The 19,333-nt window shown below is 40.4% G+C and overlaps 1 protein-coding gene across 9 annotated transcripts in view; it reads right to left on the bottom strand.

Moving 5' to 3' along the window:
* Window positions 1-426: 426 nt before the first annotated feature.
* The window catches only part of NRG1 (neuregulin 1), a 1,033,559-nt gene continuing 1,014,652 nt past the window's right edge, over window positions 427-19,333 (bottom strand). For 4 of the 9 annotated variants that reach the window (XM_060085730.1, XM_060085731.1, XM_060085732.1 and 1 more), the window contains 5 exons: window positions 9,336-9,438; window positions 7,638-7,764; window positions 5,126-5,256; window positions 3,885-4,091; window positions 427-1,157 (listed from right to left, as the gene is read on the bottom strand). In XM_060085730.1, the coding sequence (XP_059941713.1) occupies window positions 506-1,157; window positions 3,885-4,091; window positions 5,126-5,256; window positions 7,638-7,764; window positions 9,336-9,438 (1,220 nt within the window). In that variant the 3' untranslated portion in view covers window positions 427-505. Of the gene's footprint in view, window positions 1,158-1,555; window positions 1,698-3,884; window positions 4,092-5,125; window positions 5,257-7,637; window positions 7,765-9,335; window positions 9,439-14,116; window positions 14,141-19,333 lie in introns of all 9 variants that reach the window. The other 5 variants (XM_060085726.1, XM_060085729.1, XM_060085727.1 and 2 more) reach the window with 2 other exon arrangements.

The raw sequence follows: 19,333 nt of genomic DNA, 5'->3' as shown, positions 1-19,333 counted from the left end.
GTAGACGCAACTCATCTCATATACTGAAAGCAAAAGAATATTTCATACAGAGGGGAGTATTTGGATGGATGTGCCATTACAAGACGTACTGATTGAGTACCACTTGAAGCAAACAGAGGGACAGTTGCAAATCCTGTAAATCATACATCCAGTCAACATCATAATGCAATGCACAAGAAGCCAGCAAAAACGGAATATGCGGGGGTGGGAGAGGGTTTGCTGAAATACTGTGACAAAGCAATCACAGGAACAGTACAAAACTTGCTCTCGACATAACATAACATAAAGGCACCATTGATATCTTTCTCGTTTGGAAATACTGTAAAAAATTGCTACATATGGCACATAACACATTTGTACATACATATATTTAATTTATAAAAGATTTTTTTCCTGTTTTCTATTTGCAGAACTGCTAAAATAAAATAAATTGTTTAATTTAAGGTGGAATACTTTATTATATAAAATAAAGTTTTACAGGTGAATCTATGGGTTTATTTCGGTTTTATACAGCAATAGGGTCTTGGTTAGCGATTACACCGGACAGCCTGGCCTGCAATTCTTCCTGCGGAGAGAAGCGGCCTGCTGGGTTAGTCCTGCTGTCAGCCAGGTGGAAGGCAGGGGCTGCCTCAACATTGGCTGCCAGGGGGTTCTGTATGCCCAGGAAAGGTGTATCTTCTCCGACTCTTTCATCCTCTGTTTCACTCTCTGAGTTACTGCTCTCAGCGCTTGTGTTGCTGTCCATTTCCAATCTGTGGGCAATATGACCATTGGGCTTGGTTCTTTTGGCCCGCCGGCTGTTGGTGAGTTTCTTAACCGGCTCTTGAGTCAGTTCATACTCCTGGGTCGTTTCATACTCCTCATCCTCCACTATCCTCAGGGGGCTAGGGGGTGGGCTGTTGCTCTCATGCGCGGGGTTGCAGTGAAAGGAGTTGAATTGCTGAGCGTGCTGGCCCTCCTTCTCCCGCAGCCATGGTGGTGTCACAAGAAGCAGGGGTCTCTCTTCTTCCACGAAGGGACTGACTGCCATGGAGGGCACGGACGCCGTCGTGCTGGACACGGGTGGAGACGTTTCTGAAGGGGGCGATTTGGGGGAGCTTGGCGTGTGGAAATCTACAGGTGACATACGAGCTGGGGTGGTCATTGCTGATACAAACCTGTGTGAGCACAGAATACCCTGCATAAGTGTGGTGGAATGAGAGCCATAGAGCAGGGGTGGGGGTGGGGGTCAGGGGGCATAGTTCACAATATCATCATCAGATATCCTCCTCAGAGAATTTCTATTCATCGTACACTTCTCGGTTGTTACACTAGGACATTCAGCACCCTTGGAATCTCAAATTAGGTAGCCAAGAGTCTCCTCACAGGGGTGCATGCAAAGATCAGCTAAATTGCCTAGCTCATCAAAGCGTTGGAGGTTTTCGATCTCATCATGAATTTTAATAAAAGCACATGAGTTAAGACAAGAGGGCGCCGGGTCCTGGAAACCTCTCAGTTTAGCAGGACCAAGGCTCAGGGATTTGGAAGGGAAAGAAGTATTACTTAAATACTATACCTTCCCAAAGGCCAAGGGGTCTTAGAGAATGAAGCCCAAATGGGGAATGGAAGAAGCTCTAAGCTGAGTTTCGGAAAGCTGGATCTGCATGCATTTGGATCTGTGGGCCTTGTTTCTCCTTAGCTCAGCTATAAGGTTATGTCTTATGAAAAAAAAAGAGCATAGTAACTTAGATTTATTCCTGATAACAGTGTAACACATTTATGTGCTTTTTTAACTTTTCCATGAAATGTTACTTCTTAACATTCAATTTGCAACTCTCCATCCCAGTGACCATGACATACAAAGGTAACTTATTTTTGGCTTCATAGTTATGTCCAATCTCTGGTCTACCTCTCTTCCAAAGCCCACCGCTGTATGCGTCTCTGGCTCATCTTTTGTGACTGCTCAAGACTGGGCTGTACCGTGTCGCCTTATGTCATGTTACATCTGATAATGCTCAGTGAATCTAGTTGTCTAGACACTGAGGCACTGTTTTTACCGTATCGTGCTTTCTTCCCCCAGAACAAGAAGACCTGATGTGGCAATGAGAAAGCTGTGGCTTATTCAGAGTCACATTTCTCAGCTTGGATAAAATGTCACCAATGCAGGGCACTAAAGGACTCTTTTCTTCACATTGGCATTTGAAGAGGCTAATTTGACATGACCTGTGATGACACAGGACACCATCTTCTGAACTCTAGCTAGCAGAAAAAAGAAACCTATGAACTCTTGTGCTTATCAGCCATGATTCTGAGTCATATGGAAGTGAGATCTGGCTGTGTCTAAAATGGGAAGGTGTCTAGAGATGGAAATATTTGGGGATCAAGTCTCCAGACTTTTTGTTTCGGGGATACTTAAATTAAGCGCTCTGAGAAATGCTAATCCAAATCCAATCAACCCATAAAAGTGACTCGTCTTTTCTCTCCACGATGCCTAGGTCCAGGTATATTTTGCAGTCCTAGATAATATCTGGGGTATGGAAGGAAGCAGGGAAATGTCAACCTTTAAAGATAAATATCACATGTAGTGATGAAGACAGAATTTATACCTAAACACTTTTTCAGGTTTCTAAAAGGACTGAATTAGGACAGACTTAATACATAAAGATATAATTACATGAATTTAAGACTAATGTATTAAACCAGTTTTGGACCATGTCTACTTTTTCATAGATGAGTTACAGAGCAACCACTAATTCCATAAAACTCTGAAATACCATTTGGGGGTAAAGGCTTTTGAAAAAAAGGTAATCAGCAGGCTCTATATGACCTGCAGGCTCCAAACTGGTCTTCTTTGAGGTAAGTACTTCCCAGTGCATGAGTGGAAGAGTATATCACAATTATCTCCACTCATGAAAACCAAGTAAGTATCGCTTCGGCATGATGTAAACCTTTTAGCAAGTGGTCAGAGATTAGACGGAGAAGACAATAAAGTCAACAAACCAACAAACCAACAGACAAAACCCTGCTGGATTTGAAAACAAATAAGTAACAGCTTACTGATGGGCTAGGAATGCTGGTTGGGTATAACTTTCTCCCCCAGTTTACGTGAAAATGGATCAGGAGAATCTATGAATTCAGTATTCTTATGAAGCATCTCTTTCAGCTTACTTCGCCCTGATCTTTATTCTACCTTTGTTGTGACTGACCCCCGACCCAACCCTATAGCCCCAGAAGAAAGCCAACACATTCTGGAATAAGGGCCACATCAAAGGCAATGTCTGCCTTGAAAACCTCCCGTGAAGACTGCGAGGAGAAGCATACGAGAGATTTATCGAGTCATCCCTTGTTGGAGTGCCATAAAGGGATACTGTCTGGAGGATGCAAGCCGTCCCTACAACCGTCAGCAATGACACAGCCCTTGATTTGATTTAAGTGAGGCTGGAAGGTAAGAAAGAGTTAGCACGTGAGACCAGGAGTCCAGCTCGACCAGAGTTTGGATAACTGGCCACTTAGAATTCTAGAAGGGTCCTGATCAATCACTGAGGCCAGCATTCTGCTCTCAAGTTACAATTGAGGAAACTGAGACATCCCCTCCCCCGCCCCGAGGGTCTGAGCCTAAGGTCAGAGCTCGGAACTCCAAGTTTGCTGCACCTTCCACGTCGAATCATTCCAGCTTTTTAGGAATCTGTTGCCTGTCAGCCACGGGGATGATGCAAGAAGCTCAGAAGCAGTGAGTTCAGTCAAACCCCAAGATGGCATCATCAACTAGGAGCACTCCTAGACCAGGCAACTGACGCCCCTTATTCTCATTAGAGTGGGTTCCTTAGGTGGGCCCGCGGGTGCTCACGGGGATTCTCTTACTGGGGTGCTCTCTCCTCTGTAGTAGCTTTGCCCTTCGGTTTTACCTTTCACTATGAGGAGAATCTCGGTAGGAGTCAGGGGTTTCTCTGGCATGCCTGAGGAAGCTGTTACACTCGCGAGGGCCTCCCAAGCCATTAAGACGTCCTCTTGGGCCCCCAGTAGGGCTGCTGTGCCTACTGTTTTCTATGGATGACATCACGATGACAGAGTGGCTTTCTGAAATGATGCTTTCAGTGTGTCCGTTGCTCCAGCTACAGAGGAAATGGGAGAGGCAAAGAGAGAGATACATTTTTAATTATAGGCACACATGGGAATGAAAGGAAGTGATCTGACAAGTCTTGGGAATGACTGGTGCATCAGTAGTTCACTACGGTATTACTTGTCTCAGAATAGAATTGTTTATAAAGATGCTTGCTACAGACAGGATCTTGATTTAGACTGGCTTTGCAAGGATACACTTTATTCATGTGTTCACCCATTCAACACACATCTACCAAATGCCGTTTTGTACTAAGTATTCTTAGAGTCTCTCTGTTCTTGAGTGTCTTAGATTAAGGAAACACTTGTCTTATGGGCTTCATTTGGAAGTCTAGTGCTGCCCTTGGTAGCACGCATTCGGATATCACCAGAGCATTTGAGAATTTAGGGTTCAGCTATTTAGCCGGTTCTCATGTGCATATCCCAGGGCAATCCAACCACCGGAAGAAGTCAACTTCTAAGTATTATATGGCATCTAAGACAAACTCTTCCCAGTGTAGTAATTCTGTGAATGGTCAGGCATGAGAAAAGACGATCTCTAAAATAAGGAACAACGATCCTATAAGGCAGCTATTATTTCCCCTTATTCTGGTAACGGAAAAATTGAGGCTCAAATTCAAACAGCAATTAAGCGGCAGAGCCGGTTTGATGTCCAAAGTCTGTTTTTGTTCCAAGCCATACATTCTACTGTACCTCACTGCCTCCTAAGTACCTCCTGTCCCTTTTGTAGGCAGTGAGAGCAAAAGACAATGTGTAAAGAATCGTTCTTGGGCTTCCCTGGTGGCGCAGTGGTTGAGCGTCCGCCTATCGATGCAGGGGACACGGGTTCGTGCCCCGGTCCGGGAGATTCCACATGCTGTGGAGCGGCTGCGCCCGTGAGCCATGGCCGCTGAGCCTGCGCGTCCGGAGCCTGTGCTCCGCAATGGGAGAGGCCACAGCAGTGAGAGGCCCGTGTACCGCAAAAAAAAAAAAAAAAAAAAAAAGATTCGTTCTTAGAGAAATGCCATGTGATTTTTTATTCTCATACCTGTGACTGGGAGTCTGGGTGACAGTAGTGGAGTGATGAGCTGTCGAAGTGTAGTGACTGGTGGAAAAAGACGTCTCCGCCTCTCTCTCGACAATATGCTCGCTGGAGATGACATTTTTAGATACGTATTGCTGGATAAACAAAGAGACACAACTTGAAGATTTAGGGAAGTCAAAATGCTAACGATGTCACATGCACACACACAAAAATCTCTTCTTCTAATACCCAGGTTTTATAATAAATTATATTTTTCCAGTGGCCAGATGACAAAACCTATCCCAGCTACTGTGGTCTTTAAGTTAGGTAAATGGAGTTGATGGAGTGCTCTTTGGATACGCATGCGATGTAGGTCCTACAATCACAACTACATTTTTATCAGAAACAGACCTGTTTCTTCTCTTTCGTTTCCAATTGATAACATGACTAGAATTCAATACAAAAGTCTGCCCAATACTTATTTTTGTAATAGTTGTTGCAAATAAAAAACGACGAACAGATATTTGAGTGAAACAAAAGAACAGAGATGGTTCGTCTTGTTTCAAATTTCAAGTCACTAGAAGAATGAAAAAAGTTCTGTTTTGAATCTTCCTTTCTCTTTTAATTTCTCAGTGCCCATGGTGCCCTAATGATATCGTTGAAATTTTTAACTTGTCAGTGATAAGACTAACAGGGCTACTGAGAGATTTGAAAGACTTAACAACAGCTGTCAAGGTTACACATCTTGACAAACCATATAATAGAGGGCCTTATATTTAGTGCAAGTAGATTCTACTTTATTTTCACCACCAAATCACAGTAGCTATTACCACCTTTTATTAGTGAGAGAGGGACATCTTTAAATTGTCTTTTAAACACTGTTAGTATTTACACCAAATTGAGTTAAATAACAGGTAAAGACACAGATAGGAATAGTCTTAGATGAAATAGTCTTAGATGAAATAATCTGATGGGTTATGGGCTCTAAAAGAACCTGATATATTCGTGGAAACCAAAAAAAAATGCAACTTGAATTATGCTTGAAATTATGGCTGGTTCTCTTAACCATGGAAAGGTTATTCCATGTGGATCTTTGCTTTAAGGAAAAGAAAGGTGGCACTGTCATATGTAATGATCTATTTTTAGTCTGTGTACCGAATGACTCTTGCGCCTTGGAAGGCAATATAAGCTCAGTGAATCTAATGAAAGTCATGTTTAAAAATTATACAACACTCACTAGATGCCACTGGGCTAAGTGTTTTATATGGATTATCTTTTTAATGCCCGCAAGAACTTTTTGAAGTCGGTATTATTTTTATGATGAAGAGACAGGGGTTAGAAAAGTTAAAGCTCACAGTAACATAGCTTGAGCCATAATTGGAATCCAGGCAGTCATTCTGCCTCTTATGTATTATGTAAAGTGATAGATTATAGGTGTGTCAGTAGTGAATGAATTTAGCAACTGTGCAGAACATTCCAATGAACATACTGGTAGGGGGAGGAAAGCAGCTAAGATGTTAACGTATCAGCACCTAACAGTCTCCTGTAGGTCTTTCTTACAAGACTTGCTGGTGGTTGAACCTCCAGCAACCCTGAACTTGGGTCTTTGATATATTTGCTCCACACAAAACCCATCTTTGACTATAGGATAGAAAATGGTACTGCAATATAATCTTCCAGCTTCGCCTATAAAAAGCCAAACATCAGAGGGGAATGAAGAAAACAAGAAGAATGATAACGGAGTAGGAAGGTAAAACTCCAGAAGCCAGGAAAGCTGAGTCCAGCTCTGCCCTGGTCCTTATCTGTAAAAAAAAAGCTATGTAAAGACTCTCAGAATCTAATACTTGATGACTTCATTATATTTAAAAACTGAATGCTCCATAAATTTAAAAAATATATCTTCGAATGATGAAGGATGTATTTCCTCTGGACGGCTTGGCCTCATGTAGAAAGAGTTGGAAAGTGTTAAATTCTTCTAGTTTGGCTACTGAGAAGCAAGTGTGATAATGGCCTCGACCTTTTCCTGCCCTAATATCTCCCTTTGTTAATCAGAATCAGTAAATCATCAGGCACCGGACAAATGAGTCTAATAAAAAAAATAAATGACTCTAGAGCCTTTAGTTCAGTTATCAGGGCTAATCAGTTATAGACTGAAGCAGCCTTCATTTCCAAAGTATAAAAAAAATAAAACATTTCCTTCTGATTCTTGTATCATGAATTTTATTATTTTTCTTTCTTTCTTTTTTTTTTTTTTTCTGTTCTTTCTTCTGGTTATGGTTTCCCTACAGAACAAAACCAACGTGATTATTCCGATCCCTTAATGAACACTTTAAAAGAGGAAACGTGCTGGTTTTACAGTCACCAAATCCACTTAAAAAAATGTTCCCGTTATTTTCTCTTGGCGAGACCTTGGATTCCTGGAAGCCCTGGTGATTAATGGCAGCAGCTAAGAGCCTAAGAGCTTTAGAAAATAAACTTCAAGGTGCCTGAACAGAGGAGAGATGCTGAGCTTTTCCACTGGCCAGAGTCAACATACATTCACCAGCTGCACATTCTCGGGAGGTGGATTGGGGTGATGGGGCCCGTTGGCTATGTTCACCATGTTGTTTCGTTCAGAGCGAAGACTCTGCCGAAGCCGGTCGTGAAGCTTTTTCCGTTGCTTCCTGGATAGGAAAAAAGGAGCATTTATTTTTTCTATTGTTTACATTTTTCAGTACAGTCAATTCTTTCTTCTACTAACACACAACTCAAGGCAGTGGATTGGGAGGGAGGGAGGAGGAGGGAGGGGGTGCCACTTCATCTCAGGAGGGGAATCACCTATTCTTAGCAAGTAGATTTAAGAAGCTGCATGGGATTCTTAGAGAAATTGAACTGGACTGCTGAGAGATAAGAAAAAAAAAGAAGACAAGTCAAGTTGAGAGGTGGCTAATACCCCAACTTTCCTAATCAATCCATCTTTGCCTAAGTCTTACCAATGGTCATTTGTCTTAGGTAACAATTCATGCTATGCAACTGACAAGGTTGATTTCATTTATAGTTTTGCCTGTGTGTCTTTCAAGAAAATGCAGTTAGTGTTGAATCTGTGCATCTGTGCATCACACAGTGTGTGTATGTATAGAACTGTATGTGAGCATATTGTCTTTGTTCCTCAACTTGGATCATAATATTAGTCCCATGACTAGTTTTGGCTCAAGATTTTATATGATGAAGCGACAAAATAAAACAAAACTGTTAACAAAACTGTACGTGAGTGAAGATACGTACTTATTTTGCCGGTAGATTCTGGCACAATTATAATATGATCCTACTCTATTACCACTTTTTTCTGGAACTAGGGAATGAATATTCACATATTCAGATTGAATGTAATAAGACTCATAAGGTGGATTCCGTGAAGGCTTATTTATCTCTATCGCTTGCTCAGTTCTGGCAACATACTAGATCCTGGGACATTAAGAAAATGCCAACCGTGCCCTTACTTTTATGCCATAAGAGCATATTGTCTTTGTTCCTCAACTTGGATCGTAATATTAGTCCCATGACTAGTTTTGGCTCAAGATTTTATATGATGAAGTGACAAAATAAAACAAAACTGTTAATAACATTATTTCAGCCTTGAAGTAGAAGTTCTATGTATGAGAGAAAAATGAAAAGAATTCACGTCAAACGGTAATTGTATTTGTTAACATGAACCCAGCTTAAAGGACCAACAAAGTGAACACAAATCTGTTTTCATGTTTCTCTTTTATTCTTTCAAAGCAAGTTTTGCTTGATTCTCCTCCTGTGAGATTCCTTTTGTACATCTCTCACTTTGGGAGCATTGGAACCGGTCATCTAATTAGATGGAATTGAAAATTCATCACGATCATGTTTAGAAAAACCCCTGCATTTCAAACAGCACCAAATGCTCCCTTTATCCCCTAAGTCTGGTACAGTTGGACGTGTCCACAGACACCCGCGTGTGTCCCTGTGCAACCCTGCCCCTCCCATCCTTTCTTCGGTCATGGGACTGTGGTCAATTATCAGAAGTCTTCTGAACACTTTCACACAAATAGGCAAAGCTTTCTAATGTGTGTGATTAGGAAAGGTCCTCAAAATGGATTATTCGGGGGGAACAAAAATAAGGAGAAAATCCCTCTGTGGCGCCCACCCCCTTTTTTCAAGACTAGGCTGAGGAGCTTGCCGACCAGGCTGTCTGTGCGGTAAGGAGCGACGGGGTGAGGAGGACATTTACTTGGTTTTGCAGTAGGCCACCACACACATGATGCCCACCACAAGCAGCGCGATGCAGATGCCGGTGATGGTGAGCACTCGCTTCTGGTAGAGCTCCTCCGCTTCTGGAAAGGGACGAGAGCAGACGTCACCAAAGGTCCCCGACCCTTGCCAGGACTTACAACTGAACAGTTGGCATGCTGTATTGTCCATGTTCACAAGAAAATACACACGGGACACTTCACTCCTCTTGCAGACGTACTTAAGGTGCAGCATACTCTGCACTACATTTTGAGCATAAAATGGCAAAGCCCGTTGGGGGCCATTTATAATTTACAAAATGATATTATTCAGTTACTTTAATGATAAGTGATAGATATATATGTACTAAACTGGCAAATCATAAACATTAATTATAAAATAATGATTTGGTTAAAACAGTAGATTTTTTTTTTTTTTTAATCTCTTGCAAAGACAACAGGAATCAACACCAGTAAAAGAAGCCAGCATTGGCACCACTGGGACCCGCCTCCTTCTCCTTTCCTTCTTCCCATCCCCCCAGCCCCCTCCCCTCCCTCACCCTGAGCCTCTTTGGATTTCCCAGCTATTTCCTATTCCTGTGGTCTTTACAAAGAGCCACTTCTAACAAAAAAAAAAAAAGAAAATCAAAGACATTTGCAAACATGAGCTTGACTTGTAGTTAGCAACAAAACTGATGCAGGATCCCTATGATTTAACAGTAACATGGGAACGTAAGCAACATGGCATGGAGTAGCAGGGCACTGTATCAGAGAAACCCCAGTACGATGGGTGGGATCGTCCCGTCCTGGGCCATGATGAAGATGTGTCCTTTGAGGAACAATTATGATTACTTCACCAGTTGTACTCAGAGACCTAATTTATGGCACTACAAAACCACTGGTGCAAATGATACATGATTTGAAATAGATTGTACTCTCCTGCATTGACCAACTTGGCAAGTTAGCTAATGTCGGTTGCACTAAGGAGATGGGATGCTTAGAACTTTCAGCTGAAGGTACTGCTGTGCCCCCAATGCAACCAGTTTCTGTTTCCTGGAAGGCTTTCTATTTGCAAATCGGGTTTTGTGGGGCTAACTTGCTTACACTATGGCAGGTCGGGTTCTTAACAAGATTGGCTGATTTAATGGTTGAGCCTGATCCTCTTAGGAGGTAAGCTTCCAGCCAGTCCAATCACACGTATTATTGGGAGATATTCATGAGTTCAATGAGTAAGAGAACTCAACTGATGCATAATAAGCGGTGTGAGCTGTATTTGCTCTTCTGATTAACAAGCTGGTCAAGAACTGGGGAATATTTTACCGATGAAGGTCTCTTATCTGGACATCCACATGGGGCCTTATGGAACATTTTCAGTTTACATTCTCTGTCTCAGCAACCACACTTTTTTTTCTCTACTGAGAGAGGGCAAATCGCTGGAAGTCTTCTTGAAATGAAAAAGTGCCAATGTAATTTCTATGATACAGTAGACGTTATCATTAAACAAAACATTTCCTACAAGCCAAGCCCATGGTAATCAAATTCCAGTTAACAGGTCAGGAACATTGTCAAATCAAATTAATAAGAGCACTGATTATTAACAGGAGGAAGAGAAAGAAGTCAGCGGGTAAAAGAGACCAGAATGCTGCAGAGATTATACAAAAACAAACCAAAAGTGTTGGAAGTGGAAAAGAAACAAACTGAGAGGACAGACGGGCTGACAGAATGATGGAGAGAGGGAGGAAGCCAGGTAGGAGGGAAAACAAGGTTAAGAAGTGAAGGAGCGATCTGAAGTCCCTGGCACAGCATGCCTGGTACTAAGGGAAGAAAAATAAATACATAAAAGAAAACCAGAGGGAGGAAGTGCTGGGGTGGGAGGAAAGGTGGAAGCAGATTTGGAAGGGTTATCCCATACAGCATAACTCCTAACCTAGACTGGCGGTCACGTGGAAGCCACAATTAGAAAGCAAAGCAGCTGGTGCATTGCGGGGCGACAACGGACCAGGAGACATAGAGCGGTGTCACGTAGTTTTGTGCCGCAAAAGTCAAATGAGGAAGTGGCACGTGGATGCTTGTATGTTAATTGCGAGTGTCTGCTGCTTCCTAACTCCCCTCCCACATAGCCACAGGACAGGGAATTCAATTTCATAAGGTGTTAATCTGTGAGCTGATGCCCCTGGGGCCTCCGCCTGGACCGGGCACCCGGATCAGTTTTCAGCACTAAGTCTAAACAGCAAAGGCATCGCCCCACTGGTCCTTCTCCAGGGATGCAGGACACAGAGCAGGGATCCTTTGGTTGTGATGAACTGGTTACAAACCCGAAGTGTAAAAGTATCATAGCCTAGAAAATGAAGACCCTACTATACCTCTTTCGCTTACTCTATTTTTTTCTTCTTTTCAAATGACAAGCACTTGGTAGCATTGCCATCTTCCCATTCTATCTTTAGAAAAACCTGGGAAATTGCTTCTGCACACTGCAAAAAGAGGACCTAGCCAAGGGCCACAGGGGGAAAGGCATCGTGCCTCTCACGGACTCTTTGGCAAGTTTTTTGGTGGTTGTTAATTATAAAATAGACTGATTTGGGTTTGTGAACAAATCGTATATGATGACTTGCCCATTCTTCCTAGGTTATGTCAGAAGACAGAGTTTTTCCAGGAAAATCAATCATGGAAATAGAAAGGCAGCCCAGTAAAGGCCAAAGGGCAAAAGAAAAGTGCTAAATGAACTAATTAAAACCAAGGACCCTAGAACACAGATGTGGATTAGGATTCTGTATTCACATCAGCATGTTTGCATTAAATGTTTTTCATCTAAGTTTCTGATTTTCCAATGGTTTACTAGATCAGGTGACCCTCACAAAATAAATGTGTTCAAAGAGAAATAATTGATGAACAATAACATAAACAATGAGTTTTTTAAAAAACGCTTCCCCCCCCTTATTTTTTTCCTAGTGTGACAGGGTCAATAGGACAAGAACAGATTAGAGGCAGTGTTGAAAAAAAGAATCCATCAGGCTCATTGGCGGATCTGCCTTAATGAGTTGAAACACTTCTGAGTCTTTATGGTTTGGCTGTATGCATTGAATGAACCAGATCAAGCATGTTTTTCAGACTGATCTGGCTAGGCCAAGAGACAGAAGCCTTGGTTGTCTCAGTTTTAATTGACCTTTAAAGTCTGATTTTCCTTAAGGATGCGATGTTCTGGCTGGCTGGGGACTTTGGAACCTCTGGAAGGTTTACCCTTAAGAGGTCAAACCTTAAGGTTACCAAGGTAACCCCTGGTGTGGGTACCACATCAGTGTGCCTTTACTAACCCTTCAGATCTTACTGAGGGAGGTTATACATCTGAAATATCCATCACCCTACTTCATTGTTTGGGAAGAGAAATATTAAATTTAATAATTATACCCTAAAGTAATAAAGCAGGAAAGATGCTGTTAGGGAGAAGAGGGGAGGTGATGGGGGTATTTTTTTCTTCCTTTCAGGTAAGGCCAATAAGCCCTTTTATAAGTGGGATAATTTTTATCCCGAGGAAAGTAACCTGAATAGAGAACTCCCCTCGTGTGGACCGCCTGCCCCCTGCGGGATGTTGGTGGGACCTCTTGTGTTCCTTACTCTTGGGTGATGTTCTCTGATGTGCAAAGGACCACTCCCATGAACGTGGGGCTATTCCCATCAAATGAATAGTTTTCTCTTGGAATATTTTTGGGGGCAATGAGCAATTAATTGAGGTTCTATCCCTGGAATGGATAGAGCTTGTAACAACCTGATTTTCTACAAATTATGGGAAGTACATTAGGTGTAGACTGTGATGTTATCATTGAAACGAAAGCAACCGCTATAAGATGCTCTCAACGCATGATGTCACTGACACCAGCTGGTTGGGGACCAGATATTCCTATAATCAGGACATCGCTTTATTGACCGACGGTCACGTTCCTGGGGGCCTGCACTGTGGAGCCTCTGGAAGAATAGAATGGCTTCCCCTGCCTCCCAAGACTGGCCTTTTCTCCCAACTCTAGGGTGAAGGCTTTCCAAAGAAGTATGCCCCCAATTCACATGCTCATAGGAGATATTTTACATTTGCAGTGTGAAAATGTCTTATTTGATTACTTGTTGGGATATAGTGACTCAAGTTTAATTCTGTTAGTGCTAGAATTTCCAACTAAAATAGCACAAGACTATTTCATTCTGTTTTCTATTTCCTTGCTCATGAGATAATGAAATTGACTAGAGCAGTGCTTGAGTATCTCCAGAAAACCAGAGTAATCCAAGTCTAGGCATATAATATTATGTTGCAGATTAAGAGCTATGTTACTATATTAATAGATGATTTTTACATTGTATGTCAAGCTCCCATCAGCCTAAAATGTGGAGTGTTCTTACACTGATGTATGTAAAGCTTCTTCTGTTCTCAGCCTTCTGGTTTGGTTCCTCCTACAGCCTTATAAACCACTCCAACGTACCCCAGCTCGGAAATAACAGCATGGCCAGATCAACCAGTGGGTCAAAGAACATGGGATATATGTGAATTTGCAGCAGGTAAGGTGATTTTAAACTCTAAGTGAAAGCTGGGAATCTAAAAGCTGCTGCACTCAGTACCACGGTGGTAAACTAACCATAGATTGAAAGCAAAGAAATCACTGTTATAGCTGTATGATCCCTTCTAAAGAGAAAGGAAATTAGTTAGGAACTGAAAGGGAAGAATAGACAGGGGGGGAAAAAAGGGTTTCAGCTCATAGGCTCTAAATTCTGCAGGCTAAAAGGAATGATGATTGGTCCATACCCATAAATTCAATCCCAAGATGCTCTGCCAATGCAGAAAGTTGACAAAAAAAAAAAGAAAGAAAGGGAAAAAGTTTCAGAAAAGAGCAATACACTGCACTCCAAAACACATTACACACGACTATTATGGCTCTGTGCGTGCACATTGAACAGACAAACGGCGGATGGTTAAGGAAGCAGTGCTCAGGTACGCCCCCATGAGTCCACAGAGGGAACTTCTCTTTTAAGAGGTGCGCAAATACCAGCACACTGTGTCTTTATTAACCCTTAAAAGACCTTACTGAGGGAGAAGTTGTATGGCTGAACTCTCCTCTATGCTATTTCATTATTTGTATTCATTATTTGTATTTATCATCAGAGACGGCATTTGGCATTATTTCATTCTTCTCTTTTCAAAAGGCAGACTTGAAGTTCCGGGGAGGTGAAATTGTTTTGCCCAAAGACACACAGTGGCAGAGCTAGGAAGTGAAGCCAAGTAATTTGGTTGGAAAATTTCATCACAATGGATTTATATAGCTATGTTCTAATATTTCTTGTTGCTTTAGTTATTTTTTAAAAATTATTTCCTTTTCTCCAAACCTTCTACTCTCTCCACCACTTACATGACAAGGAGCAAACATTTCTGCTCAAAAAGCCAGACAGGGCACTGGGGCACTGGGGCACTGGAGCCTGCTTCCAGTTTTCCATATAATTCCTGTGTGGCATAGGACAGCTCTGAATGCCTCACTTTTTCAATTGGTTAAAAAAAAAAAAAAAGAAAAGAAAAAAGAGGCGGGGGAGGATGCAATTCCTGGGTTCTTTAGTTAAATTTAATTTACTACTTCTTCAAATCACGAAGAGCCAATTAGATGATCACTTCCCAGTGCTTAGCTCCAATGCCCAGATGACAGCTGAAGGGCACAGGCACCCAGGTAAACTGCAGGGCTGCCCAGGGAAAGGGACTCAAAGTTGTGTGCTCACAGCCCACAGTCCTGGCAGATCTGACTGAGGGGCCGGGATTGCAGGACCAGCAGAACCTGCACAGGCTCAAGTGACAAAATGGGGCCAAAAAACCAAAATAAACAGAAAAAAACCAAAAACCTCTGGAAAGGACACATTCCATTCTTGAAACAAAAAGTTGTTAACCAAATTTCATCATGTGCAGCCCTTCAGGATTTCCTTATTTGTGCGTGGATGGTGGAGAGGCAGGTGGGAAGGAGGGGCGGGATGAAAACAGAGGGGTTCTGTGGTCTCTCTTTCTTCCCCTGGTCACTGATTAGAGAGGTACCAGGACAGCCCCCAAAATATGACAAGGCATCTGTTAAGTTTGAAAACATGCGGTAGAGGGGTATTTCTCTTACAGAAGCATCAGTTTGGACATGAGCAAAGCTCCTCATAGAGAGAAGGGAAAGGAGGAGCTAAGTATGTTTGGAGTCATCCTCGTTTCAGGTCCTTTCTCTGCCATTTACCTGTTCAGTGACTTTGGACAAGTTAATTTCTTGTTGACAAAATGCTTACGATATTGATAAATGCCTCACAGGGTGACCCTGTGGAATAAAGGAGACATGAAGTATGTCGGCCAACAGCAGAGGGGTTCAACAGCTTGGGGAACAGACATATCTGGAGATTTACTTTGGGCCACTTACTGCATGGATGTAGGTTTACTTCTGATTAATTTCACGGCCCTCAAAACTCTGATAGCTCCTGGGATATATCAAGAATTTAGATTTAAAAAAAACTTGCCACCTCTTAAGGAAATGAAGTTTCCTAGATTTAAAAAATCTATATCTCTATATATAGATGATATAGATATATAGATAGTGCATCTAGTAACAATGATAAAGAGGCACTTTATATAACAGTGAGTTCCCTTTGCCTTGAGTCCAGGGTACTCAGGCAAATCACCTACATTTTTCATAAATTTAAAGCCAGAGGATGTAGGGTTACTTTGGTTGCACAATGTTCACAGGAAAATTAACCACTTTTTCCAATCCAAACGAATTTCTCTTGCCTCTGTGCAACATTCAATTTGACAAATGGACATTTTTTCCCCCCATTTGTTTCCTCCATATAAACTTCGGAACATCAAGATACCAAAATTCATTTTCCGAAGAACTGATAATAAATTTCCTTACACATTTACATGAGAAAGTGACTCAATTTTTCTCCCTAGAACCCTCTCCATCTCTTGCCTTTTCCTCCTACGTCAGTAATAATTTAAGGGTTAAAATCAAGAGATAACTACAGAAACTCTTTCCAGAAAAGAGAATCATGATTCCATGCCTACGTGAACACTGCTAATTATTTATATTAGTTGCACAGAAAGCTTGGTTAAGTCTTCAATGACATTAGTAGCATGCTCATGCATACATATTACTGCATTTACAGTTTTATAGGTAAGTCTGTGAGCCTAACTCTAATTTCATTTCATGGGAAGTCATTCATATCAGGCAGCTCCAATTTCAATAATTCAAAGGGAAATTGGTACTTAAAATTGGAATCTCTTCTGGCTATAAGCCCTAACAAGGAAACAAGCAGAGGAAGCATGCATCAGTCACACTAGTCCCATAGCAAATACTACTCTAATTTATTTTTACTATTGGTGGCTACATTTCTTTCATTGTGAGTCAAGACAAGTAGGATACACAAACACTTTTCATTTTCTGAAGAGGTCATTACTTTCTATCTTTTCTATTTAATCTAATGTTGGCTTAGGCTTATTACATATCATGTGTTTCCTATTGAACTTCTGCCTAGCCACTCCATTTTTCAAATTAAATTAGTAATTCAAAAACACGAAGGTTACTGTAAACAATTTAGTTCCCTTTTCTACATGTGATTTCCTGCTGTGCAGTAAGCAATATAAAAAATTAATTTAAATCTAAGAGTCTTCAGAAACTATTAAATATTGACTCGCTAATCCTTTGTTTTAGGATGTTATAATAGTTTGAAGAAAACTGATTAACCTATAGGTTAATTTAAAATTTCAATTGCATTAGAGAAAAGAACAAGAAAACAACTTTTTTAAAAATTGAAATTGTCCATACATGCAATGATAATTTCTGTTAAATTTGAAGACATTCAGGGTTTTATTCCTTAATATCTTGGGTCTCCTTATGCAAATAATCTCAAAGAGGTATGTGTCCTCTTGACTTTCTGCCCCTCTGAGGTTTCTAGAGGGGTCCTGTCAATGTCATTTCTAAATGGGAACAATTTAGCGTCTGACTTCTAATTTTCGACTTACCTTTACAAATGTAGATTTTTTTTCACATATACCAACCCATATTGCCACTGAGCCCTTCGAAATGTAATAGGAAACTCTCTCCTTCCTTCCAAGCTTCCATATGCCATGAGCAAGTATTGATTCATTCACAAAAACACACACAGTGAAATCTCACTAACGCTCAGCTGGAGTTAATGATAATTTTGTCATAGGTTGAGTGTGTCTTTATTCTACTTTCAGCAAGATACACATGTTTGATAAAGAAATTAATAACTTCAGAGAGTTTTTAAAACATTTAGAAAAGTCAACACAAATAATTTAGGCACTAGTAACCTATGGTTCAAAAATACTTTTAAGGCTAAGTTTACTCATTCTGAGAATATGCCTACAAGTTCTAAAATTGTACTCTTTTAAAATAGTCTATAATTTGGGCTATTCTATAATTACTTCCTTAAAATGTTAGTTTATACATGACCTATTTGCTCCATACTGCCTGTAACTATTGAAGCTGTGAGTGCTTTTTTTCTATAACATCTATAAATTGATTATCAATTGTCTATATATATATACACACACACACACACACAGAGACACACATGCACTCTCTCTCTCTCACACACACACACACAAAATGATGAACACAATCCTTTCAAGTAGGAATTCTGTGTCAAGAAGGGTGAAATTTGAAGCTGACTAACCTTGACAATATTTTCCTAGAAAGTATTATAAATATGTTTTATTTCAAGGAAAAAGGCTTCCTTCAAGGACGCTCTATAAAATATACATGTGTTCCTTTCTTTCATATTTTAAATCAGTTTTTATAAATCAATAAATGTCCCATAGGACACCCTGACCAGACAAACTGTATTAAATCCTAATAATGTAAGTTACATGTTAATAAGCATTTAAAAAATTGTACATTCTTTTAGAATGTGATTCTTCAACTGAAAATGTGGCTTGGTAAGTTGAACAATATTTCTCTTTGAAGCTGGGGAATATCTTTTCTTTTAAAATGTATGTTATGCATTTCAAACTTTATGAACACCAATAAATAAATTTTAAACATTACCATGGTGGCAACACTTTTTAGTTTTTGTGTAGCCTTCATTGTTACTTGAACATAAAGTTCTCAGAGCAGCAAACATTTATTTTCCTGCCTTCTATGTGAAGGTCTGCAGAAATAAAAATTGAGAATGTAAGACATGGAAGTTAGAAAATTAACTCTGGGCAAGGCAATTTTGGAAAGCAGTTTCTGATTGGAAGCTCTTGCTTTTCCAGACATGAGGCCGCGCTGATGCAGAGTCGCTACAGATTTTGTTTATAAATGTGCTTCCTATCAATCTTTGTTAAATCAGGTTAAAAATGAACGCTGCTTTCCTGGACATCTTCCAAAAGTGCCACTGAAAGCTTACTAAAGAATTTATTCAAGGAATCACACTCAGATTAAATACACAGTAGCTATTTTAAAATTATATCTTAAGAAAGAGAAAATGGTCTAAAAGAGAAGCTGAGAACATTTTCTCAGGTTATTACCGTCAGATCTCACTGCATTATCATTTTGGGGGAATATCTTCATTTTGTAATGCTTTTCTCTATCTGGTACTTCAACATTGCTTTCAGTGCACAATGATATTCCAAAAATTTAAGTATAATGCACATGTTCAGAATTTTCATTAAATTCTAAAATATAATTGTATTGAATTTACACAGTCACATGGATTTGCTAAGTCTATGTCATTTGAATACAAACACATTTCTAAAAGGAAATTACTATATTAAGTAAAATTCTACTTTTACATTCTGTTTTCACTTTCTATCTTATCTACCTTTGTAACAATATTCTACAGCTGTAGAGAGAACAATTCTGTCCACTAAAGGCATTTTATTTAAAGATTCTGAATAAAGGGGAGACAGTGTTTGAAAATTTAGCAATGCCAATTTACCAATTTTTCACAACATAAAATGGTCTGTAAAACAATTTTTGATCTGTAGCCTTTGTAAATTCATAATAAGTAC

Source organism: Mesoplodon densirostris, chromosome 20 (assembly GCF_025265405.1).
Source record: "Mesoplodon densirostris isolate mMesDen1 chromosome 20, mMesDen1 primary haplotype, whole genome shotgun sequence".
In the NCBI taxonomy this organism is placed as follows: domain Eukaryota; kingdom Metazoa; phylum Chordata; class Mammalia; order Artiodactyla; family Ziphiidae; genus Mesoplodon; species Mesoplodon densirostris.
This window is presented reverse-complemented; position numbering and strand designations above follow the sequence as displayed.